The following is a 25,015-nucleotide window of genomic DNA, read 5'->3' as shown; positions in this document are numbered from 1 at the left end:
GTCGTTGCCAAACTGCTCAAGGGAATGGTCCTGCTTCAAGATTGGCCGACGAAGTCAGGAGACCAAGCCGGACAAGCTAGTTGTGGTCGAGATCAAGGACGGTCAGGCGATGAAGGTCTCTGTAAGCTGACGGAACAGAGCCTGTTATGCCATCGCGTGCCAAGGATAAAGATGGCAGGGTTCTAAGCTTCTGGGCAACTGCCCCGTGAGTCTGTTCAGTGACAGAGACAAGTTCTGCAGAGAGGGCAGCCTGTGCAGTACCGTGGGGATGCCGCCTACAAGCTTGTTGTCGTGGAGGACCAGATGGCGAAGCTTGGACAGTTTCCACAGGCTCTTGGGGATGGTTCCATGCCGATGATTATAGCTATCAGCAGAACGTTACGTAGGGTCGGGGAAACTCCAGCGCCATTAAACTCTCCAAACAAATTAAAAGAACTACTGCCTGACCCTATCGAAACTGATACCAGGGTTTGTTCATCGGTTGAAGTCTCTGTGAACGGGCTACATATCTGCAGACTTTGGTGGATGGATGAACACGTTCTTATTTCAGTCGACTTGAATGCTGTTGAGAAAGAAGGATGAGCCTTTTAATGTGGACCTGTGTAGACTTGCCTGGAAAATCCATGAACAAGGGAGTCATTTTCTATCAGGTTCTTAATTTCAAGTGTAAGAAAATAAGAACAGTTTAATCCTACAGAGAGCAACGAGACATGAATGGGAGAGTCTGGGATCAAAGATCTTCTCATTACCATGATACAACTGCATAACAGTTTTATTTCATTGTCATAATAAAATTGTGTCACAAGGAGTCATTTAGATCTAAGAAAAATGGTATACAGAAGAAAATAATTTATTCAATCACCAAGAGTCTTTTACATGGAACTCCCCATTTACAGAAGCAATCTACAAGTTCTGGTTTCTAAATGAAAACCATTTGAGACTTTACAGCCAAATATGTGTGGCTATATGAACACAAAGCTGCATTGAGACAACTCCAAGTCCTAAGCTCAAGATACAGACATACTTTAGACACAATAACTTTGGTGAAGACTTTAAACGAAAGGTGCCTTCACGCACTAGAACTTGCCCATAAGCACCTGTCATTAAGTGTTGTCACATTGTCGTGGTCTATGTTTCAGAAGAAGAAATCAACCATACCTTCACTTTCACCTAAGCTGCCATCAAAATTTGTTCTACAGCATTCAGGAAACTGCAAACCAGCTTGCTGGCAACCCAGCCTTGTAATATGAGGGCATGAACGCAGGTCAAGGTACTCCAGATACTTGCAGAACTGCAATATGGAACCCACACCAGAAATTGTGATCTTCAAGCAGTTACTCATCTTTAGAACTTTCAGTTGGGACTCAAATCCTCCCATTTCCAGCGAATGGAAAGCTGAATCTGAAATCTTGTCACAGCAACCGATGTCAAGAGCCACAAGATGTCTACAGTTTGACAGCATGCATTTCAAGGACGAGTCAGTGATGTTTAAACACCAGTCCATCCTAAAACTCCTTAAGCTGTGGCAACAAACAAGTGACAGAGATTTTATGGATTCATCTGAAACATCACGGCATCCACCAACAACGACAGTCTCAAGGTTATGGCAGAAGTGAGCCAATGAAAATATGGATTTATCACCAACTCTGAAACAGTCCAACATCTTGAGAACCTTCAATGATGATGGTGCAACCTCAGCAACTCTTGAGACTCCGACATCACTGATTTTAGTGCATTTACTAACATCTAAAGACTTAATATGTCGACAACCATCAGCAAGAGTTGAGAGACCAATGTCGGTTATGTTGTTGCATCCTGCCAATCCTAGATCTTCTAGGCAAGGACAGCTCTTAGACAGAGATTTTAATAATTCATCTGTTATAGATTTGGATCCAGTTACATGCAACCTTTTTAAATAAGAACAACCCGAGGCGACAGCCACCAATCCTTTGTCGGTAACTTTTTTACACTGGGAAACATCAAGGGACTGAAGGGACGGGAGGCCATTTCCCAGAGTAGTCATCCCGACATCAGTAACACCTTTGGAACAGAAAGGAGATAATCTATATTAGACTACTTAAGTCTGAAGGCAAAACAACCTATTTTCTACTGATGAGGGAAAGGTGATAGCAGGATTAAGTGAAAAAAAAAAAAAGACAAACTTGCATATAGTGACAGATTTCATTATAAAATATGACTTACCAAAATTTGCATGTCTCTGTAAATAAGAAGATAACCATAGTGTTTCATCACGGATACAAAATATACAAGACACCATTAAGAAACAACAGTAATCACAGATATCTAAAATCAGCTACACAGTATCTTAACCACTGTTGCGGTGGAATTATGAAGTTCCAGGAAGAAACTAAAAGAAGAAAACCCCACTAGAAAAGTGAATAGTATGATGAAATTTGCATTTAAATTACATCTGGTGAAATGACACAAGAGTAGTTGAAAATACATTCACAGTAAATAAGCAGTAATAAACTATGAGAATGTGCACTTGAGTTAACCAGAAGGAGATGAATGCCCAAGTCGATCTCAGCAATCTTTTCCAAATGTTTTGCTAATCAATAATACGAAGTCAGAAGAAAGACATTTTTACACCAAATGATACCTCCTTTCTGTCCAAACAATTTTATCTATTGAGTTCCAGAACATTGAAAAGACATACTACCATATGGGCAGATCATTTAAATGGAAAAAAAATGACATATCTACTAAATTAATCACCAACAACCATTACCTAACATCAAGGCCCGATCAGCGAAAGCACTACATCCAAGCAAAGTTCAAATAGTTAAAGAAGAAGTTGTGCCTACCAAGTGATTAAATAATACCAGTACTTGTATTTTCTTTTACAAGTGCATAACCTAATAATCAATTAATTCATTGCAAAGACTCATCTAATATCATTTCCGCCATCACCGGTGGAACCTAACAAACACTCAGGGATAACCATCCTGGGAAACAAAGTCGTATCTTTAAGATAAAGATCTAACCTTAACTACTCAAATTTAATAGAGACGATCAACAACCAAACAAAAGTCTAAACCAAACGATTAAACCACAGACCATAACCTTCACGTGAGGCCAAAATGTCTCACCTTTACAGTTCTGAAGATCGAGAACGCGCAAATTCCGGAATCCAGCAGCGATGACAGCGAGATCCGAGTCGGTAACTCCAGGGTAGAACGATCTCGAGGCGGACTGGGAGAGGTCGAGCTCCACGAGTCCCGGGAACCGGTCAGCCATCCGGCGGAGCATGGCGGGGCCGGCCCGGGCCCGGAGGCGGCGGCGTTCGGTGCTCTGAAGGCGGAGCCAGCGCTTGCATACGAGCCCGAACAGGTCCCGTTCCTCCTCCTTCTCCAGCTGCCTGAGCACCGCCCGGAGCTCGTCGTCGGTGAGGGCGTCGTTGATGCAGACCCTAGCCCCCTCCTCCTTCGGCCGGTCGCAGCCCTCCAACTTCGCCGGGGCCATGGGAGATCGCGACGAAGCAGGGGGAATCGGCTCGTACTGGAACGAGCACGACGAGGAGGCTTAGGGTTTCGATGTGGAGGCACTCATCCTAATGGGCGCCCATTAAAGGCGTCCTCTTTCGTCTCCATTCCACTTGACTAGCCCAAATAAGAAAATAGTTCACCTACGCGTCAGCAGCGTACCTCCGGACTACCTATTACATGATTAAAGAAGCTGATGGGGACCACTCATATGCCGTCGCATTCTCAGATATAAGATGCCACGTCACGCTTCGTAACTCGCCCCGGGTTATAACCAGTCACGTGTTTCTTTGTCCGAGCCGAGAGCGGTCTATAACTCACCTTCGTTCTCCAAAAGAGGAGGATGTCAACCGTTGGATCTCTTCTCCAAACGCCCTTTGCGGGAAGTGGGAACCGTTTCTTTCTTCCGCCGTTCCTCTCTTCTCTCTCTCTCTCTGTTTCTCTGTTTTCTTCAAGCCATTTCTTCTCGCTGCATTTGAAGTCGCATGTACGCTTCTTCCCTTTTCCCTATCTATTAATGGCAGCAATTACAGCTCTCCGTACACGAAAGGAAAGAAGAAAGCAATTAGAATTCCTCATACTCCGCATTGCATGTTTGTCTGTACTAATTTAAATCATTTCTTTCTTTTCTTTTCTTATGTAATCTTTACTTTTATTTTAATGAATTTTTTGATAAGTTTCTTCCTCAGAGAAGGTATTTGTACACTGCCATCAGACAAAGCTTCTGTGTTGGTCTCTCAGAGATTAATTTCTGTTGACCTCTTACCATAATTCACTACTGCATCCCTGTAAAACATGAATAAGAAATCAGTAATGTTCTGGATCAGGTTTTGGTGTTCTACATGAGGAAGTAGATGGATGATTACTTCCGGTGATGGGATCTGTTATCAGTAAAGCTGCAAATGGTGTTGGAACTGCACTTGGGAATGCTTTTGTTGCTCCAGTTAAGACCATATTTGGTGCTTCATGCGAGTAAGTAGAATCAACAGCCTTGTTTTGCTGCTACAAACAACTCTTTTCTGTCTTAACATGCCCAAAAATCTTCTTTTGCCTCTTCTTTTGATGCTTTAATCCTTGAAGATAAATCCAGAGCTCTCAGCTTTATGTTCATACAACAGACCCATGCAATGGTGCAATGGATTTGTGATGTGATCATACTAATTTTTGTCCTCGTTTGTTTTGAGTCTCTGTAGGGGTATTTGCTCAGGAACATGGGACATTACCTGCTTTATTGAGCATTTGTGCATCTCCAATCTTTTGAGGCTGTTGATGGTATCTGTGCTGGCTTATATAAGTAAGACTCCTTCATCCATTTCTGTGAAGCCTGAATAGATTAGCCACTGATATAGATATTAATACACTTGCAATTTTACAAATGTATAATAATATTTGTTGTGAGAGAAAAAACACTTAAGACTTTGATCATTTGTTCTTTGCAGCTTTGCTCTTAATCTACCTGCTATTTAAAGTGGGAATACTCCAATGTGCATGCAGAAGTATCTGTAAGATGTCATGGGCAGCATGTAAGACATATTGGACCGCACTCAAAGAGATTACCTGTTTTCTGTGGCACAAGCTGAAGAACACCAAACGTACGTATCGTCGTCGATTCGAAAACGTGGAAGAAGGATACAGTTCAAGCGAGTATGATTCCTCATCAGAGGATTACTTGGATCATCACAGAGGTGTTAGGAGGAGATCAGTGAGAGAGAGGAGGAAGGAACACATACTGAGGTCTCTGTATCCCACGAGGCAGAGCTCGAAAGGGAGAGGATATGCGAGGGGTAGTCGTCGCCATGTGAGATTGAAGACGAGGGAGGTCTCTGTGCATGTGAAACCAGGAAGGAGTAGGAACTCCAGTTTGCTCCAGCTTACCGGCAGAGCACACAAAAGCAGGAGGCGACTCATCAGGAAACCAAGAATCTGGTGATCTTTCAAGAAAAATAGAACAAAAATGTCTTGCAATTTTGCTGCAGCATTCTAAAAATGTCTTGCGATTTCAAACATTACAAACCTAAGTATTGTGGATTGCAGGAGCTTCAATTGCTTCAAATGGCAAACTAAGATTTGACATCACGAGATAACCTCAAGTCTAAAAGAGAGCTCCAACACGATTTACACTACTTGAAAGCATAAAAAAGCACATGAAGATTTGGCAGGCTGATACTGCCCTGCTTGAGTTCCATCCATCATGTGAAATCCCAATCTTATTGGCGTGCCGGAGGCGGCTCGCTCGGTTCTAGTTCTCCTTCTCGGCTACGGCGTACTCGGTCTCTGCGATGGCTGCCTCCGCCTCCAGCACCTCCTTCTCTGTCTTCTTCCCCTTCTTGGACTTGTAGTAGACGTCCATGAACGTCCCGATCGCCTTGTACTTCCTGCGGCAGTGGTCGTACAGCTCTCGATCGAACATCCTCCAGAAGTTGTCCTCGCTGAGCTCCGACACCGAGTACTGCGGTTGGAAACCATGGTTCTGGATCAGCCATTCCTCCAGCCTGTGCACGGCTTCGGCGCCGTCGAACTCCTCGCCTCTCAGCACGGGCCCGGGGGCGTAGTAGACGCCGATGTCCGCAAACATCTGCGCGAAGCTGGTGTCTCCCTGTTTCGGATCCAGCTCGAATCCAGGTTCTGGGTATACCATGGTCTTCACCGGGAGCTTGAAGAGGCGGTGTGGGCAAAGCCAGATCGGATAGACCTGAATCAAAACCCCAGCATGACATGCGTCGCGGTGTGTAGCACTAGCAATTCAAGCAAGGGCAGCAGGAAGTAAAGACGGAAACCTACCTCCATTTCGCGGTGGAGGAACTCCAGGGCGTCGGCGACCTTGTGCATGGGCAGCAGCATGTCCTGGATCACATGCATGTCGTGGTAGTACTTCCTGATCGCCTCCCCCTGCGTAATCTTCATCAGAGAGATCTTGGGAGGCATCATCCACCCCATCAACCACCGGAACCACCACTGGTCGCCGAACGGCAGGATGAGCTTCATCTCCCAGAACAAGCTCCTGGTGTGCCGGTGGTAGTACTCCCGCGTCGGGATGTACTCCACGAACTCGCCCCTCTTCAATGCCATCTCGGCGTGCTGATAGAACCACGGTTTGAACCACCACCCCACCCGGTTGATCACGTTCCCCTTCCTCTTCGCTTCTTCCTCGGAAGCGTAGGCCCCGGTCATGAACACCCCCTCCGTGGGCGTAAAGATCAAGGACTCGACGAAATCCGGCATCTTCTTCGGGTCGCCACCTTTGGGTGCAAACGAGTCGGCGTAAGCCTGCGCCAGTTCCCCCAGGCTCCCCCTCACCGGCTTGTAGGTCAGCCTCATGTACTCCTTTACCGGTATGAGCTTGATTTCGGCTGACACCAACAGGCCCAGCGTTCCCTGAGACCAAGGAATGGCGTAGAAGAGGTCGGAGTGCTCGTTGTCCTTGGTGGCTCTGACGACTTTTCCGTCGGCCAGGACGACCTCCAGGGAGACCAGAGTGTCGGAGAAGAGGCCGTATATGTGGGAGCTGCCCTCGATGCCGTAGCCATTGATGAGGCCTCCGACGGTGAGGTCGTTGAGCTCCGAGACCACCGGGAGCGCCAGATTCATGGGAACGGTGATCCGGCTAAGCTGGCCCATCGTCACCAGAGGCTCGACCTTGACGACCATTCTTTCCCTGTCGACGTCGAGGACGTTGTTGAATGGGGAAAGGTCGACCTCGAAGTGGCGAGCGCGCTTGTAGTCCACGTGGCGCATGCCGACGACGATGTAGGGCTTCCGAGCCGTGCACACGAGGCCGTCTTTGAAGGGATTCCGCTGCTGGAGGCGTTTCACCACCTTGTGGACGTTCTCCTCGTGCTCCTTCTGCCGCTGCTTGTACGGCTTCTTCTCGGTCTTCCGCTCCTCCAGGTAGGACAGGAAGTAGATGAAGCAGGAGAGGGGCAGGACGACGAAGACGATGATGATCCATCGGAACTGGACCAGATAGTCCACCCAAATCTTCTTCCTTTTGGGGCGGGGAGGTGCTGGCAGAGTAGACATCGCTTCGCCCCTGAGCTAAGAGAAGAAGACGAGAGAGCAACTAAAAGACTGCATCGTAAAACCAGCTCGTAAACAAACGTCAATGCCGTAAGCAGCAACGGTTTCCTCATCGATAAACAACAAGTACCTTTACTCCGCGAAGCATTAATAGGGTACTGATTGGGTCTAAAAGTAGATAAGCAGAAAGAATTTTGTTGAGAGCAATGGATGCAGCAAGCAAGGTTCCGAGAGGAGGAAGTAGGTAGCTCATGGTTACCTCGTAAACAAAACTAGCAGGAGAGCCCAGCGTGATTCGACGGCGAGAGGAAGCCACGGAAGCCTTCCTCCGCTCCGCTTTACTTCCTTCAATGCGAGGGAGATTGATGCCAGGAGAAGCTTAGTGCCGTCTTAAATAAATAACACAGGGTGCCCTAAAACCGAGGCGATCGAGAGGGAGAAAGAGACGAGGAGGCATCCGCCATTTGGAATCACCGGAAGGAAACGTGGACCACGCTCAGGCCATCTCATCACGTGACACGTTACACCTCTCTCTCTCTCTCTCTGTGTGTTTCTCGAGGGCTCAGGCTACCGTGACCGTATTTTAATGGCCGCGCGAGAGAGAGAGAGAGACAGTAACGATTCGTTTGTGGTCTTCAATGGTTCTCGGGCAGAGAAAAGTTGCAGGACTCCTTAGAACGTGGAGGAGAAGATGCCGGGGGGGTTGGTGGGAGACGGAGGAAGACGATAAAGGTCTGGGGAGGTTGGTAAGCCATGGACTCCATCCTCATGGCGAAAGGCCCCTTCTTCCTACCAACCACCGAGTGACCTGAAGAGAGAGGAGATCCACTGCAGATTCATGGCAACCCGTGCGGCAGGAATGCATGTAAAGGGAGGCATCTCCTTTTGTGTGTCCAAGAAACAGTATCATCGTCATCATCACCATCACTCGATCAATCCTTTACACTTAAAGGACATATTTTCTATATCAAAATGTACAACAGTAAAATATCTTATTTCCAAACTGGACGGAAATAGACATGTCATCCCCAAAAGTACATCAAAAATATACAGACTAGAATGGGGAAGTCGATAGGGGTATATATGTAAAAGGACATTTGTTACTATAAAAGTCCGGCCCCATTCCTGGTCCCCGCTCCTCTGCCCGTCTCTCTCTCGGTTGCTACTCTTGCAATCGCGTTCTGGTCGGCCGCCCTAGATGCCGCCGCGCCACCCCCCGTTGCTTACGTAAGTCTTAACCCTAACGAGGTGTCCGGCGTCGCACTAGGACAATTCAACATGTTCATGCGTATAAGAAACTCAATTATCTGTTGTATATCACCTGTTCGATGAAAGTTCACAATGAAATCTTTTTTAGATGATATGTTTTTTCTGATCTCTTATTTAATGTAGTAACAGTGTTAAGGTGTTGCGTGTTCTTTGTGTAATATGTTGGGCTAGTCTTAGCTTCTTTGGACGGCATCTTCTCTAGGTGCTAATTTAATCGAATGGCGAATAGCAAGTATGAGTATGTCAAGAAATTTGAAACCGATGACAGACTGTCTCCCTCCAGTTGGATTGTTGTCAGAATTGATGGATGCCATTTTCACCGGTGAGGCAACTTTTTCGGAGTACATTTTTACCCTAGTATGGGTGTAGCTAATCTTTGTGCCTATTAAGTATTCTTTATAGCTTTTGTTTCTTATCTCAAAATTATGGCTTTTGTAGTTGCACTCAGATTCTCTACCAAATTAGTTTATTAAAATGTTAGATTTTAAGTCGGGGATATGTATATTTTGAGTTGTGGATTGGTAGATTATTGCAGTGCAAGAAGAGTTGAATCAATTTGAGAGAAATTAGATGTGAAAGCTGTTCCAAGGTCAAATGATCATTTAGTTATTGGTACTAAATGCATCTTTATAAACAAGCAAGATGAATTTGGTATCATGGTTAAAAATAAGACTAGATTATTGGCCAAAGGTTTCAACCAAAAAGAATGTATCGATTATGAAGAAACATTCGCTCCTGTGACACGATTAGAAGTCATAAGAATACTCCTTGCCTATGTTAGTAGTAATAATTTTAAGTTGTTTAAGATGAATGTTAAAATTACTTTTTTTAATTGCTTTATTTTCGAAGAAGTTTATGTTGAACAACCTCCGGATTTGAGAATGATAAGTTCCCCAATCATGTGTGTAAGTTGACTAAATCTCTATATGGTTTAAAACAAGCCCCGAAGACTTGGTAAGAGACTTAGCTCTTTTCTTATTCAAAATAATTTCTCTAAAGGCAAGGTCGATACCATATTGTTTATCAAAAATTTTGAAAATAAATATCTTATTGTTCAAATTTATGTTGATGACATCATTTTTGGCTCTACAAATGAATCCTCATGTGAATCGTTTGCCAAAAGCATGAGTCTAGAGTTTGAAATGAACCTAATAGGGAACTAACCTTTTTTTTAGGCTTACAAATCAAACAACTTAAGGATGATATTTTTATTAATCAAACAAAATATGCATTAGACTTGCTAAAACGATTTAATATTGATAGTTCAAACGATATCAATACTCTTATAAGTACCTCCACTAAGTTAGACATTTACGAAGGTGGAGAAAGCTTTGATAAAAAAACTTATAGGGGTATGATAAGTGGTTTGCTAAACCTCACTGTAACTAGATCGGATATCATGTTTAGTGTAAGACTTTGTGCTAGATTTCAATCTAACCCCAAGCAATCTCATTTAAAAGCTGTCAAAAGGATTTTTAGATATCTAAAAGGAACTTCTTGGATGCATCTTCTTCCGAAACGTCTTTACCTAAGGAATGGAAGTACGTAGATGCTCATCCCACTTCACTCATCGTCCTTTAGAATAACTAGCCTTAAATTGCATTGCACTACAGAATAATTAGCCATAGTAACATGCGTTGGACAGCTTTGACATACGATTCTCAGTTAGAATTACAAATCTAATGAGTTAAGAATAATAGAATGGAGAGAGGAGGGAACATGCTGAAATAACAAAAAGAGTTCCATATTGAAATATTGATTTCATGATTATATTATTTTTGTGTAGCAAATACCTAAATAAGGGTAGCCTGATGCACAAGGCCCCAGCTAATAAGGTAGCCTGCTACATTCTTCAAGCAGAGTCTCTACATTCCATATTCCTGATTCCTAAAACCCAACTTTTGTATTTGCCATGGTTTGAAGGCACTCCTCTGTTTAACCAGGTTATTTTTCCCATGACCAGATGCCTTTATATGTAGAACAAAAAAGTTAATAGGTTATCCTTTCATTGTGTACAGGTAAATAAATATTCTTGATATTTGATTGTTGTGATATTCAATCTGGTGTTTTTTGTCCATTTTGTTATATACTCATGATGGTAGGTTTAAAATGTCTATGGAGTATTTGGTCAAAGTTCGCTAGATTTTTCTTGTTCTTTTCCTCGGTAGTTCCTCTTATTCCATGTTTGGTTCTGATAATCTCTTGATCAGATTTATGCAGAACATGCATTTGCAAAGCCCAATGATGAGAATGCTTTGAATTTGATGAACTCACCGCCTGTAGTCACGCGGGAATGGTGAAAGAAGGCAGGCGGATGCTGAGCTGCATGAAGGATAGCCATGGAATCGATCCGAAGCTGGAGCACTATGGATGCGTCATCGATCTCTTGGCACGCGCGGGCTTGTTCGAGGAGGCAGCGGAGCTTACAAGAGCGATGCCGATGGAGCCCAGCGCGCCTGCCTTGGGGGCTCTGCTTGGTGGGTGCAGGATTCACAGGAACAGCGAGGTTGCAGATGGTGTTGGCAGACACCTTCTTCGCCTTCAACCGGGGCACAGCGGCCGGTAACTCCACATATATTGTGATGTGGATTCTCATAATGCTGGTTTAGATGATCCTATCAATTTTGTTCGACAGGTACGTCCTGCTATCCAACATCTACGCGACAGCCGGTCGCTGGGATGATGCCGAGGAAGTCAGAGGCAGGATGCTGATAAATGGAGTAGCCAAGACGCCTGGTATGAGCATGATAGAACCCAATGGCACACCAAGTTCTGCCTCAAGCTGATGGAGATAAAACAAAGGAAGAGGAGCAAGCGGTGTCTGTGCACGGTGAGAAGTTGACCATTGCTTTCGGGGCTCTTGAAACCGAGCTCCGAGGCTGCCATTACCGTCATCAAGAAGCAGCTCAGAGTATGCAGTGATTGCCATGGTGTTGGCAAGCTGATCTCAAAGGTTCAAGGAAGAGGGGCTGGAGCATACTTGAAGCTCAATCCAAGATGCAGTGGTAGTAAAACATCGATCGGCTGACAGAAGAAAAGTCTGCTTCAAATTTAAATGTACACAACATTGGGTCAACAGAACGTTCAGAGCTAAATAGTCTTCTGCACAAAAGACGATATGAATCGGTTGCCACTATAAAATACACAATCTGAAAGGATAAAGATTGCAACCACTTACAGTGGTGGTCTGCAGATTACAGAAAACATAAGTGGTGTCATTTCTGTGTGCTTTCAGTCTTCTCAGCAGATGTGAAGGAGACCGGGTTCTGTGGATCTTCTTTCACAGTCAGGCTCAGCACCTCAGGCCTCGAGTAGTGTCCAACCACATCGAAAACAAACTTGGCTCGCACGATGTCTCCAAGATCTACATATCATGTGGTAAGAGACTTATCTTTTGTTTAGATGCAAGGTAATGAAAATATGGAGTACAGAATTCAACTGTTGAGTTTTCACAGGTAAAGGACCATTCCTAACTAGCCCCATTTCATTGCATCATTCATCCTGCTCAAGATGTGGAATATAGATTGCTGATGTTATAAGCTATATTTTTCCACATGAATTAATATGCAGATCTAGGTTGTGAAGGTTGATTTTCATATACTTACATGTCTTTCACATTTTACTTCTGTTTGCAACTGCAAAGTTTCATTTTCCTTGTCTGAACAAATCAAATGTTATATATGCTATTTTTTTCTGCATGAATTAATATGCAGATCTAGGTCTGAAAGTTTGCTTTTCGTATACCTTCATGTTTTCACGTTCTACTTCATCTGAACAAATCCAGGTCAAAATGTGCAAATATCTTTTAATTCATGGCCTCATTCCAGATGACAAAATGTTCAAGTGTTATCTTTAAGCAGTAATTTTCATACCTAGATCCGCTGAGATGAGGGCCTCTCCTTCGTAGTTGGGACCAGCCAAGACTGCGCCTGATGGTGAAACGATGACGCTTCCTCCAGCACACACAACAGAATCCATCGATGGTTCTTCCTCTGCACCTGCAAAGACATAGTCAGGTGGTGGAGGATAGTCCTTTCTCCTGCAAAACTGGTTTGCGGACAGCACAAAGCAGCCACCCTCAAGAGCAATATGCACCATGGAAGCTTGCCAAACATCCCTGGCATCTGCTGTGGGAGCACAATATATTTCGACGCCTGCAGAACAATGGTACAGGCAAAAGTAAAGGATTTGTTTCTTCTTTCTTTTCTTTTTTCCTTCTACAAAAGCACACCATCTGATTGATGGATTATTAATAAAATAAAATCGTTTATCAATGTTAAACGCAGTATAAGCATATCCCATCAACAAATGCAAAAAATGACCACCAAATGACACTACGTCAAGACAAATGAAATGCATGCTGAAAATGTTTAACAATCATAAGAAAGATCTTCGAAGAGATTCTTTTCCACACTAAAATCTATATTGCAAAAGGATCAAGCCTTGTCCCCCTTTTGTGAACTCATATTTGATAAACAATCATAAGCAAGCCACAAATATCTACATTTTACAGACCCCTGCCAGCCAAAAGCCAACATGCTGGAAGGCAACACAGCATTCAAATATATATGAGTTGAAAGCATTATCATGGCTCCTTCATTCTTTGATGTATATCACAACAAATAAAGATAATTTACCTATCATCCTGTGTCAGTCAACTTCATTGTACATCTTCTAGCTTTATTGTACATATAAGCAAAACACTTTGTTTGTTTATTTTCGTCTTTTCTTCTACCTTCAGTGTACATCTAATCATGATATTGACCTAGAGCCATCTAAAATTCCCTTTACATTTCACATTACAAAAGGGTCACAACTTTTATTGGGTATGAATGAACATCACGATTTTAATTTTTTTTAATGTTTAGTTGAATATTTAATGATTCTCGCAATGTATAAGTGTCTAATCTAATAACTTTACCATTAGTTGAAGCTTTTGCATAAGTTTGTTAGACAAGTTTCATACATCAGTTCGAGCAAAAATGAAGATAGATTTCTTTGCCTAAATTACATCAGTTCAAGTTTGTGCCCCTACACTGGTTTAAAATAACCTAAAAAACACAATAGAATCCAACTCCTTTCTTGGCCAAATGGATAGGAACTAGAGCTTTACAGATATTCCAGTATATGGCCGATCATCCAAATAAGTAAAACATGCCAGAGAAATAAAACATTCAACACATTTTGGAGGATATTCAGTAAAATAAAAAAGAAATGACATTCAGGATAGTCATTCCATTGGAATATAGAACATATCTGGAGAAACTTACCTTTACCGTACAATGCCGTTCTCAGAAGTGGCATTCTATTTTCCCAGCATATAAGTGCACCTATCTTTCCCATAGGTGTTTCAAAAACTGGAATAGTTGATCCATCTCCAAAGCCCCATATTATACGTTCTAGTACTGAAGGCATGAGTTTGCGGTGTTTTCCGAGGTATTGACCGTGAGGATCAAAGAAAAGGACCGTACAATAAAGTGTATATCCAGCCCTCTCAATGACACCCATGACCAGAAAGATCTTATACTTCCCGGCCAATGCTGCCAAGCGATCAACCTCAGGGCCTGCATACTTAACATTGTCAGAATCAGACAACCATATGGCTAAAAGCTTTCATGAAAATCCATCCTACGAATTCGCAAATGACAATGGCTAGAAAAAGGCCATCATCCGTTCACATGATCTACATCTTGTAAACCATGATCTACATGCCAAAAGTATATCAAATATTTGTTAGGATCGAGAGCACTAAGAGGGGGGGGGAGGGTGAATTAGTGCAGCGGAAATCTTTCAGCGATTAAAAACGAAAGCTGCGTTCGTTTGATAAAAACTATTTTGATGCAAAAGCCGATTCTAAGAATACTTATGATTAAGTGCAGTTTACGTCTAAACACAGTTTGCGTCTAAGCGCAGTTTACGCAGTTTGCGTCTAAATGCAGTTTGCGTCTAAATGCAGATTGCGTCTAAGCGCAGTTTGCGTCTAAGATCAGATTGCGTCTAAGCGCAGTGCAGTTTGCGTCTAAACGCAGTTTTACGTCTAAACACAGTTTTACGTCTACACGTAGTTTTACGTCTAAACGCAGTTTGCGTCTAAACGCAGTTTTACGTCTAAACGTAGTTTTACGTTTAAAAGTAGTTTACGTCTAAAACACAGTTTTACGTCTAAACACAGTTTGCGCAGTTTATGTCTAAACGCAGTTTTAAAGGGATCTGAACTTAGAAACTTCGTTCGTAAAAGCACAGAAGACAGTTTTGCAGAATCAAAACATAAACGTAAACTGTAATGTATGAAAACACCGATTTATGTCTGAATGCAGATTCGGAAAGATCAGCACTTAGAAACTTGTTCGTAAAGGCGCAGAGAGCAGTAGCTATGTAGGAGGTTTGCAGTAATGATAAAGTGCTCAAAATAAACGCAAACCAGAGATTTAGAGTGGTTCGGTCAGTCTTGACCTACTCCACTTTTGGCTTCCTCCACCGACGAGGTCACCGACGTCAACTAGAGGCCTTCCTTCAATAGGCGAAGGCCAACTGCCCTTTTACAGATTCACTCCTTTTGATGGGCTCAGGAGACAACCCTTACAGGACCTTTCTCTCCTCTCTTTACAACTCAAAACTTGAAGAACAGAAAGAGGAGAACTTTCGGACTTTACACAAATTTGAGCTCTTAGAATCACAGAAAAGATCAATAATTCGGTGTAGGTCTGTATCTTTTCAGTGCTGAATGGGTGGGGTATTTATAGGCCCCAACCCAATTCAAATTTGGAGCTCAAAACGATCAAATCCCGGAATTCCGGGATCAGGCGGTTGCACCTCCTGACTGGAGCGGTTGCACCGCCTGGCAGAGCTCGAAGACTGAGCCCAGGCAGTTGCACCTCTCTGTCAGGGGCGGTTGCACCGCCTGAGTCTGGCTCGGAGATTGAGCCCCAAGCGGTGCCACCTCTTGACTGAGGCGGTTGCACCTCTCTGCCAGAGCTCGAAGACCGAGCTCAGGCGGTGCCACCTCTCTGTCAAGGAGGTTGCACCGCCCAGTCTAGCTCGAAGACTGAGCTCAGGCGGTGCCACCTCCTGGCTGGGGCGGTTGCACCGCCCAGCTTCGCTGGGAGATCCTCTCCTGGGCGGTGCCACCTCCAACCCTGGCGGTGCCACCTCTTTCACTATTTCAGCTCACTTGGTTTGGCTCCAAACTTGGTCCAAACCGGTCCGAACTTGGGCCTAATTGGCCCCTACTTGGGTTATAGGATTAACACCTAATCCTAACCCTAATTAACGTGCTAACTATGATTTTAAAGACATTTTCTAAGCTATTACAAAGTCCGCAAGTCAAGACTTCTTCTAGCGAGCTTTCGGCACACTTCCGGCGGTCTTCCGATGAGCTCTCGGAAACCATTCTGCGGACTCCCGGCAAGCTCCTAGACTTCACGATTTGATCTTAGCGAGTTCCAACGAGCTTCTTCGGCAAGCTCCGATATTTCTCGGCGAGCTCCGCGAACTTCCAACGAACCTTCCGGCGAGCTTCCGAAAATCCTTCGGCAAGCTCCCAACTCATTCTCGGCTAGTTCCAGTAGCATTCCCGATGAACCTTCGGACTTTCGTCGAACTCTCGAACTTGCAACAAATCCTTCGCGCTTGACTCCGACACTTTGTTTCGCTTTATGTCTTCATCGTTATCATAGTTAATCCTGCACAATTAAAGCAAAACTTCGATCGAGACAATTAATCCTAAGCAATTAACCAAGTTGTCCGGCATGTCATTGGTCTCTCGACGCTTCGTCTGATTCTTCGGCGCATCGTCCTCTCCTGCGGCCTATTGCCCAATCGGCCAGTTGACTCCGCAACTCCGATATCCTTGGCACAATAACCACTCTTCTTGGCCCGATGCCCGAGTCCACTGCCCGGAGCCTTCTGTCGATACGTCGACCGATCTACCGGCCCGACGTCCAATCTTCTGACATGTTCCTCCGGCACAACATGATTTTCCTGCTTTAATTGTCTCATCCTGATCGAAGCATCCTGCGTCACTCAAAACGCAGATTAAATCATAAACATATATCAAGTAGTTTCATCATCAAAATACGAGATTCAACAATCTCCCCCTTTTTGATGATGACAACCACTTGATGACGGAATTAAACTTAACTCCCGGAGTTTAAACAAACTCCCCCTATCAATATGCCATATTGACAGAACCTTGAATTCAAACTGAATTCAAGTCATTGCAATATTCATCATGAATACTTGCAACACGTCAACATGAACATATGCATAAACTTATGCATCACATGTCATGTCATCAACATACTTTCATCAACATACTTCTCCCCCTTTGTCATCAACAAAAAGGAGAAGTATCACAATCAAGTGTTTGTGATATTGGTTCAACTCATTGCATGAAAAACATAATATCAAGTTTTATCATCATGCAATTTTGCTAGAAAATATAGCAAGTGTTGAATCATGCTTAGAATATTCAAGCTATCAAGTTTTAGATATGCAAGTTTTATAGCATACAAGATAGCACTTGGTATGAAAATTAGAGATGTTCAAGATAGCAAGTTCTACATCATGCAAGCTAGCAAATTAAAGATGTTCAAGAAGGCAACTCTTGCTTCTTGAAATATGAAAATTTTGTCCACTTTGCTAGATGCGCAAGTTAGCATGTTTTGCTTCTTGAGATAGGCAAGATAGCACCTTTGTTCTTTTTGTTTCTTAAGATGTTCAAGATAGCAATTTCTTCTCTTTTGAGAAGTGAAAATTTGCTTTCTTCTTGAATTGTGCATGCAAGTTATCTCCTCCTTAGTCATTGTCAAAAAGAAGGGAAAACCCTTTCTGTCAATTTCTAAATCATGACAAAGGTGAGTAATCATTTTTATTTCAAAATTCCATAATTGAGATAAACCTTGAATTCAAATCAAGGCAATTTTAATCAAGGTTCATATTATATGCAATACATTACGTAGAAAGCATAAGTATTGCATGCATCATTTTAGCAACAAATCGTAGCATTTCATCACATGGCAAGATATCATCAAGTAGAATTACGATGCAAGTTCTTGATATCTTAACATGATGAAAATTCAAATATGGCACTTATAGTATCAATTCATATATTTCTCCCCCTTTATCATCAACAAAAGGAGAAGTAGCTCTAGCTATTTTAAAATATATGCAAGTTTTTATAACATGAAGCTATATTTTCATCACAACATATAAGCACAAAAGCATAGCAAGATTCTTAGGTTCAATCATGGCAATTCAACACTTGCTTCATGTGCAAGATTGCACTTGCTTTTCTTTGCATGTTCTAACTAGCAAAAGCTTTCTCCCCTTTGTTTTTGTCGAAAAGAAGGGAGAAATCAATGGCCAAAATTTTTTAATTATTATACAGGCCATATTACAAAATCTTGTCATGATATCAAGAAAGTTCAAGAAGGACATGATCCATTCAACAAATCCTTTTAATAGGGCAAAGTAATTATATAACCAAGAATCATGATTAAAATATTTCAATATCATAGATCAAGTCATGATTCGTGATTCATCATAAAGCAAATTATTTTTCAATCATCACATAAGGCATTTAAAGAATTTTTGAAACATAGAAGAATGATTAATTTAAGCATATAATGTTTCAATCAAAATCAAGTCATGAATACCAATACTTTCATATTGTGAGTATCAATTTATGAATACCAAAAGATATTATTTGTGATTTCAATTTTGCAAGATCATGATTATGATTTAGACATAACTTATTCAAATCAAATCGTCAACTTGAAACTCATAATCAAGTCATTAAAATTAATTTCGAAATTCACAAAATATCATGAAATCAAAAGACAAGTTGCATTTCATTTGAAGAACTCCTTTTTGATAAATGTAGGGAGCATAATGAACGATCTTGATTTATAAAGAGCTTCATGTTATAATTATTAAGATCATGATTTTAATAATTATTCTCTTTAGCAAAGAATCACAAAAGCATTTTATTTTTGCATAAGAAATCTCATTGTATTATGATTTATAAATTATTTTTCTGCACATGAATTATAGGAGATATGTATGTGAAACAAATCTTTGCAAGCAAAGACACTATCATTCATATTTCAAGATGGAATTTATAAGCAGGAATCATTTCATCAAATCCATTTTAGAAAAATATTTTTCATAAGTGTATGAGAAAATCCGATTGTTAGGATACCAATTGTTAAGTGAATCCGAAAATGGAATTAGTACTTTCATGCATTCGGATAAGATTTTGCTATAGATTTTCAAGTTCAATTATGAAGATAAAACATGCTCATGATCATAAAAATTTATGTATCCAAAAAATATAATTTTCAACATGTTATAGTGTAAAATCATCATGGCAATTAAGTGTTTTGAACATTGAATCAAGAATGTCCGAAAAATAATCTTAACACGTTCATGCATTCGAGCATATTTTTGCCATAGTTTTTCAAATATACTCATGAGAATAACACATGCTTATCATCGGCTTAAAATCTCATGCATAAAATTGTTAATCAAAATATTTAATTTCATCATTATGCATTTCTTCAAATCAAACATGATCTTTAATCAAAATCGAGAAATAACAATGGAAATCAACGTAATACACTTTATTACTTCTTAACCATGATTTCATATTTTCAATCAAGATCATTTTATTTGTTTATCATAAAATATGCAATATTATCATTTTCGAAATTACTTAGTATGATCATAATATTTTTTTTTAATATGTAATTTTTAAGAAAATTAATTCTAAACTAAAAGAGAAAAATACATCATGAAAGCATCAAGTAATTTCAAAATAAATTAGGGGGATTTCGATTACCTCATCATTGTAGGCTGTTAAGGCGTAGTTTGCCGCCTTGCTTTTGTTGACTTTCTCTTCTTCGGAGGAGCTCGATTCATCCCAATTTTTGTTCTTCTTCTTGCGTTTAAAGCAAGTAGTTCGATTCTTTTTTCTTTTTAATTTTCGTTTCATTTGTAGTTTAAGTTCACCATCACTTGAGCTTATGCTCGAGTGGTCTTCAAATGTTCTATGTCCCAAATCCTTCCTGTTCTTTGGAAGGTTGTTTTGTTCATCATTGTCCTCATCACTTGAGTCATCGCTCAAGTGGCATTCATTTGTCCAGAGTTCCAAATCCTTCCTGTTCTTTGGAAGGTGATTGTGTTCAACATGTTCATCATGTACATTGTGCACCATTTCACTTGTCATCAATGAACCAATTAGTTCTTCAAGTGGTAAGTTGTTTAGGTTTTTAACTTCTTGTATTGCAGTTACTTTTGAATCCCACTTCTTAGAAAGAGAACGCAAAATCTTGTTTACGAGTTCAAAGTCCGAAAAACATTTTCCAAGAGCTCTTAAACTATTGACGACATCCGTGAAACGGGTGTACATGTCGCCTATAGTCTCGCTTGGTTGCATTCGAAAAAGCTCGAAATCATGCAATAAAAAGTTAACTTTCGAGTCTTTGACACTACTAGTTCCCTCCTGCGTGATTTCAAGTGTTCGCCAAATGTCAAAAGCTGTTTCGCACGTAGAAATCCGATTGAACTCATTTTTGTCCAAAGCGCAAAATAAGGCATTCATAGCCTTTGCGTTTAAAGAGAAATACTTCTCCAAATCCGACCATTCGTTCGTCGGTTTAGAGGGAAGTTGAAAACTGTTTTCAACGATATTCCATAAATCCAGATTTAGAGAAATCAAGAAAACTCTCATTCGAGTTTTCCAATAAGTATAGTCCAATCCGTTAAAGAACGGTGGACGAAAGACCGAAAAGCCCTCTTGAAGAGTCATTTCTCTCGGGTGTAAATCCGAAATGAGAAATACCCCGCTCTGATACCAATTGTTAGGATCGAGAGCACTAAGAGGGGGGGGGGGGGTGAATTAGTGCAGCGGAAATCTTTCAGCGATTAAAAACGAAAGCTGCGTTCGTTTGATAAAAACTATTTTGATGCAAAAGCCGATTCTAAGAATACTTATGATTAAGTGCAGTTTACGTCTAAACACAGTTTGCGTCTAAGCGCAGTTTACGCAGTTTGCGTCTAAATGCAGTTTGCGTCTAAATGCAGATTGCGTCTAAATGCAGATTGCGTCTAAGCGCAGTTTGCGTCTAAGATCAGATTGCGTCTAAGCGCAGTGCAGTTTGCGTCTAAACGCAGTTTTACGTCTAAACACAGTTTTACGTCTAAACGTAGTTTTACGTCTAAACGCAGTTAGCGTCTAAACGCAGTTTTACGTCTAAACGTAGTTTTACGTTTAAAAGTAGTTTACGTCTAAAACACAATTTTACGTCTAAACACAGTTTGCGCAGTTTACGTCTAAACGCAGTTTTAAAGGGATCTGAACTTAGAAACTTCGTTCGTAAAAGCGCAGAAGACAGTTTTGCAGAATCAAAACGTAAACGTAAACTGTAATGTATGAAAACACCGATTTATGTCTGAATGCAGATTCGGAAAGATCAGCACTTAGAAACTTGTTCGTAAAGGCGCAGAGAGCAGTAGCTATGTAGGAGGTTTGCAGTAATGATAAAGTGCTCAAAATAAACGCAAACCAGAGATTTAGAGTGGTTCGGTCAGTCTTGACCTACTCCACTTTTGGCTTCCTCCACCGACGAGGTCACCGACGTCAACTAGAGGCCTTCCTTCAATAGGCGAAGGCCAACTGCCCTTTTACATATTCACTCCTTTTGATGGGCTCAGGAGACAACCCTTACAGGACCTTTCTCTCCTCTTTTTACAACTCAAAACTTGAAGAACAGAAAGAGGAGAACTTTCGGACTTTACACAAATTTGAGCTCTTAGAATCACAGAAAAGATCAAGAATTCGGTGTAGGTCTGTATCTTTTCAGTGTTGAATGAGTGGGGTATTTATAGGCCCCAACCCAATTCAAATTTGGAGCTCAAAACGATCAAATCCCGGAATTCCGGGATAAGGCGGTTGCACCTCCTGACTAGAGCGGTTGCACCGCTTGGCAGAGCTCGAAGACTGAGCCCAGGCGGTTGCACCTCTCTGTCAAGGGTGGTTGCACCGCCTGAGTCTGGCTCGGAGACTGAGCCCCAGGCAGTGCCACCTCTTGACTGAGGTGGTTGCACCTCTCTGCCATAGCTCGAAGACCGAGCTCAGGCGGTGCCACCTCTCTGTCAGGGAGGTTGCACCGCCCAGTCTAGCTCGAAGACTGAGCTCAGGCGGTGCCACCTCCTAGCTGGGGCGGTTGCACCGCCCAGCTTCGCTGGGAGATCCTCTCCTGGGCGGTGCCACCTCCAACCCTGGCGGTGCCACCTCTTTCACTATTTCAGCTCACTTGGTTTGGCTCCAAACTTGGTCCAAACCAGTTCGAACTTGGGCCTAATTGGCCTCTACTTGGCTTATAGGATTAACACCTAATCCTAACCCTAATTAACGTGCTAACTATGATTTTAAAGATATTTTCTAAGCTATTACAAAGTCCGCAAGTCAAGACTTATTCTGGCGAGCTTTCGGCAAACTTCCGGCGGTCTTCCGATGAGCTCTCGGAAACCATTCTGCGGACTCCCGGCAAGCTCCTAGACTTCACGATTTGATCTTAGCGAGTTCCAACGAGCTTCTTCGGCAAGCTCCGATCTTTCTCGGCGAGCTCCGCGAACTTCCAACGAACCTTCCGGCGAGCTTCCGAAAATCCTTCGGCAAGCTCCCAACTCATTCTCGGCTAGTTCTAGTAGCATTCCCGATGAACCTTCGGACTTCCGTCGAACTCTCGAACTTGCAACAAATCCTTCGCGCTTGACTCCGACACTTTGTTTCGCTTTATGTCTTCATCGTTATCATAGTTAATCCTGCACAATTAAAGCAAAACTTCGATCGAGACAATTAATCCTAAGCAATTAACCAAGTTGTCCGGCATGTCATTGGTCTCTCGACGCTTCGTCTGATTCTTCGGCGCATCGTCCTCTCCTGCGGCCTATTGCCCAATCGGCCAGTTGACTCCGCAACTCCGATATCCTTGGCACAATAACCACTCTTCTTGGCCCGATGCCCGAGTCCACTGCCCGGAGCCTTCTGTTGATACGTCGACCGATCTACCGGCCCGACGTCCAATCTTCTGACATGTTCCTCCGGCACAACATGATTTTCCTGCTTTAATTGTCTCATCCTGATCGAAGCATCCTGCGTCACTCAAAACGCAGATTAAATCATAAACATATATCAAGTAGTTTCATCATCAAAATACGAGATTCAACAATATTAACATGTCAACGATCTCTAGTCGTTTTTATTTCATATATCAAATGGCATCCTCATAGTAATAGATGATACCAGGCACATCAATTGCAGCAGCATGATACTTCCGAAATTCCTCCTGTCCCTTGGCTGAACGGCTACCTATAGCGACACCATATGTAGAACCACGAGGATATCCGCCAATGAATGCTTCAGGGAAAACAACTAACTGTGACCCATATGAAGCAGCTTCTGCAACCAGCCTCTCTGCCTTATCTGCAAGAGATTATGCCAGAATCAGCAACAGGAACTCAAGAAGGGCAAAAGAAAAAAAAAATTGCTTCCATTTGATGGATACAAAATCAAAGTTAGGATTGGCATAATCATCTATTAAATCATACAGGCTAAGCAATGTAGCACAGAGACATTCTCAAGATCATGTGTAGCCAGCCCTCCAGAGAGATTTTCAGCACATGAACTGATACTAATCCAAAATTATACATTCCTCTATGATTTCACTTGGTGCAGAATGCACTGTGCTATACACCTAGTGACTGATCTTACAAGACAAATGCGAAAACAACGAATCTGGCTAATTTAAAATTAAATTTTGGAAGTAGAAGTTGGTAAAAGAAATCCTGTCGATCCCTCCTTGTCTGTCCTCCTTTTTCAAATGACCTCAAGAAATTTCTGCAGTCCTACGAAAAAGGCAACAGTTGGCAAATCAGTCAGCGTGCTCTATAGAAGAGGACTTGGCTCCACATCCACACTGCAGAACTGTTTTGCAAACCTATAATAGAGATGAAAATGCTATAAAACCCTCTAATCTCACAGTCCCCTTACAAGCATATCTATGGTTCAAGATCTTACATCCTCTTCACCACGCTTTGATTTGTACCTGTATTATGTTTACATCCAACTTCGAGAATTCATGTATCACACGGAGCAAAGGGGAACATCAACAATAACGATTGGGGTTCGATCACTGTAACGATTTGTACCCGCGGAGTTCACGACGAAATGCAAAGCGCTCCATAAACAGCTAAAAGCAGCGGACAAGAAATCAAGAACCGCTTCATCTCAAAATCAAAAGCGCCACAGAAGACCGAAAAGAATCACGAGATGCAGCATAAAAGTTACCGAGGGTGGCGGGGGTGTCGTAGAAGACGGTGGAGGCCTGCACGACGGTGGCGCGGACGGTGGAGGAGGGATCGGAGCCTCCCATGTCGACCTCCGCGATCAGAGGGGATCCGACGGCGGAGGACGGGACCAAAGCCATCTGGGAAGAGGGGGATGAGCTACTTGCCATAGCCGTGCTTCTTGCGGAGGTAGTCCACGACGAACTCGTCGCGGGCGAGCTGGGGTCAACGTTGGCGCACGAGAGGTGGGCTCCAGCGGCGAAGACGGAAACGCTGGTGGCGGCTAACTGCTTCGGAGTGGAGAGCAAACACCAACCCATCCAAGCATACCACAACCGTCGTTTCAACACGTAGGCACCAACCAGATGCTTCTTCTCAACTACGTGCGGACCACGTGGTGCTTCAACGTGTTGTGGGTTAGGCGCCGGCGTCCAACAACTTCGACGATCAGAGCTTGAATTCCATCTTGTCGTTTACGCTGCTCAAACCGTCCACTTTTCTTTTCTTCGTGGGAACGACGAATTCTTCACACCATTATCTTCGTCTTGGACTGTTTCGAGAATTTGGTCAGATTTAGGGTGGTACATATCGACATTTGTGCTCCCATCGGGCGAAGATTGCAGACCAGTGTTTCGTCTGCAATATCTGCTAATACCATCTGGTTCTACCAGATTTTGAAGGAGATTTTTCATCCAAATGCCTCTGCGTCTGTGTCTCTAAAATGAGGTTAGAGGTCATCAATGATGAGTACCACTCGTACTCGGACAAATAGTTAAGATAAGCAGAAATTTATAAGATATAAGATTTTATCAGGAAAACAATGACTAATCACGACTTCACTGCAGTGACCAGCGATGATGTTAAACATGTTTTAA

At 42.5% G+C, this 25,015-nt stretch overlaps 5 protein-coding genes across 7 annotated transcripts; 2 read left to right on the top strand and 3 right to left on the bottom strand.

The window, feature by feature from the left end:
• Window positions 1–834: 834 nt before the first annotated feature.
• On the bottom strand, window positions 835–3,593 carry LOC135619153 (uncharacterized). Its single transcript, XM_065120870.1, has 2 exons — window positions 3,111–3,593; window positions 835–2,040 (listed from the first exon to the last, which is right to left on the bottom strand). Exons 1-2 carry the CDS (start codon window positions 3,481–3,483, stop codon window positions 1,136–1,138), a joined length of 1,278 nt encoding a protein of 425 aa, XP_064976942.1. The 5' UTR covers window positions 3,484–3,593; the 3' UTR covers window positions 835–1,135.
• LOC135619156 (uncharacterized) lies at window positions 3,540–5,511 on the top strand. Its single transcript, XM_065120873.1, has 3 exons — window positions 3,540–4,475; window positions 4,697–4,797; window positions 4,943–5,511. The coding sequence occupies exons 1-3, from the start codon at window positions 4,378–4,380 to the stop codon at window positions 5,431–5,433; spliced, it is 690 nt and encodes a 229-aa protein (XP_064976945.1). The 5' UTR covers window positions 3,540–4,377; the 3' UTR covers window positions 5,434–5,511.
• LOC135619151 (delta(24)-sterol reductase-like) lies at window positions 5,431–7,938 on the bottom strand. 2 transcript variants are annotated; one of them, XM_065120867.1, is made up of 3 exons: window positions 7,780–7,938; window positions 6,285–7,538; window positions 5,431–6,195 (listed from the first exon to the last, which is right to left on the bottom strand). In XM_065120867.1, the coding sequence occupies exons 2-3, from the start codon at window positions 7,521–7,523 to the stop codon at window positions 5,743–5,745; spliced, it is 1,692 nt and encodes a 563-aa protein (XP_064976939.1). In that variant the 5' UTR covers window positions 7,524–7,538; window positions 7,780–7,938; the 3' UTR covers window positions 5,431–5,742. The 2 variants fall into 2 exon arrangements, with proteins under 2 accessions (XP_064976939.1, XP_064976940.1); XM_065120868.1 differs by having other exon boundaries at window positions 6,285–7,533.
• Window positions 7,939–8,567: 629 nt separating this feature from the next.
• LOC135619157 (pentatricopeptide repeat-containing protein At5g06540-like) lies at window positions 8,568–11,671 on the top strand. The gene is made up of 3 exons (XM_065120874.1): window positions 8,568–8,747; window positions 11,000–11,351; window positions 11,425–11,671. Exons 2-3 carry the CDS (start codon window positions 11,083–11,085, stop codon window positions 11,573–11,575), a joined length of 420 nt encoding a protein of 139 aa, XP_064976946.1. The 5' UTR covers window positions 8,568–8,747; window positions 11,000–11,082; the 3' UTR covers window positions 11,576–11,671.
• Window positions 11,672–11,814: 143 nt separating this feature from the next.
• On the bottom strand, window positions 11,815–24,475 carry LOC135619158 (bifunctional nitrilase/nitrile hydratase NIT4A-like). 2 transcript variants are annotated; one of them, XM_065120876.1, is made up of 6 exons: window positions 24,142–24,475; window positions 23,098–23,277; window positions 19,681–19,685; window positions 14,060–14,360; window positions 12,662–12,943; window positions 11,815–12,153 (listed from the first exon to the last, which is right to left on the bottom strand). In XM_065120876.1, the coding sequence occupies exons 1-6, from the start codon at window positions 24,458–24,460 to the stop codon at window positions 12,005–12,007; spliced, it is 1,236 nt and encodes a 411-aa protein (XP_064976948.1). In that variant the 5' UTR covers window positions 24,461–24,475; the 3' UTR covers window positions 11,815–12,004. The 2 variants fall into 2 exon arrangements, with proteins under 2 accessions (XP_064976948.1, XP_064976947.1); XM_065120875.1 differs by lacking the exon at window positions 19,681–19,685 and having other exon boundaries at window positions 14,060–14,353.
• Between the last annotated feature and the right edge of the window lie 540 nt (window positions 24,476–25,015).

This window comes from Musa acuminata, chromosome BXJ2-8 (assembly GCF_036884655.1).
Source record: "Musa acuminata AAA Group cultivar baxijiao chromosome BXJ2-8, Cavendish_Baxijiao_AAA, whole genome shotgun sequence".
Lineage (NCBI taxonomy): Eukaryota > Viridiplantae > Streptophyta > Magnoliopsida > Zingiberales > Musaceae > Musa > Musa acuminata.
This window is presented reverse-complemented; position numbering and strand designations above follow the sequence as displayed.

Excerpts from the sequence above, each read along its gene's own strand:
- LOC135619153 (XM_065120870.1), bottom strand. The coding sequence starts at position 3,483 with ATGGCCCCGGCGAAGTTGGAGGGCTGCGACCGGCCGAAGGAGGAGGGG. Across the intron at positions 2,041-3,110 it reads CGATCTTCAGAACTGTAAAG|GTGTTACTGATGTCGGGATG; the intron begins GTGAGACATTTT and ends TCTGTTCCAAAG.
- LOC135619156 (XM_065120873.1), top strand. The coding sequence starts at position 4,378 with ATGGGATCTGTTATCAGTAAAGCTGCAAATGGTGTTGGAACTGCACTT. Across the intron at positions 4,476-4,696 it reads ATATTTGGTGCTTCATGCGA|GGGTATTTGCTCAGGAACAT; the intron begins GTAAGTAGAATC and ends GAGTCTCTGTAG. Across the intron at positions 4,798-4,942 it reads ATCTGTGCTGGCTTATATAA|CTTTGCTCTTAATCTACCTG; the intron begins GTAAGACTCCTT and ends TGTTCTTTGCAG.
- LOC135619151 (XM_065120867.1), bottom strand. The coding sequence starts at position 7,523 with ATGTCTACTCTGCCAGCACCTCCCCGCCCCAAAAGGAAGAAGATTTGG. Across the intron at positions 6,196-6,284 it reads TCCTCCACCGCGAAATGGAG|GTCTATCCGATCTGGCTTTG; the intron begins GTAGGTTTCCGT and ends GTTTTGATTCAG.
- LOC135619157 (XM_065120874.1), top strand. The coding sequence starts at position 11,083 with ATGGTGAAAGAAGGCAGGCGGATGCTGAGCTGCATGAAGGATAGCCAT. Across the intron at positions 11,352-11,424 it reads CAACCGGGGCACAGCGGCCG|GTACGTCCTGCTATCCAACA; the intron begins GTAACTCCACAT and ends TTTGTTCGACAG.
- LOC135619158 (XM_065120876.1), bottom strand. The coding sequence starts at position 24,460 with ATGGGTTGGTGTTTGCTCTCCACTCCGAAGCAGTTAGCCGCCACCAGC. Across the intron at positions 12,944-14,059 it reads AACGGCATTGTACGGTAAAG|GCGTCGAAATATATTGTGCT; the intron begins GTAAGTTTCTCC and ends ATTGTTCTGCAG. Across the intron at positions 12,154-12,661 it reads CCTCATCTCAGCGGATCTAG|ATCTTGGAGACATCGTGCGA; the intron begins GTATGAAAATTA and ends CATGATATGTAG.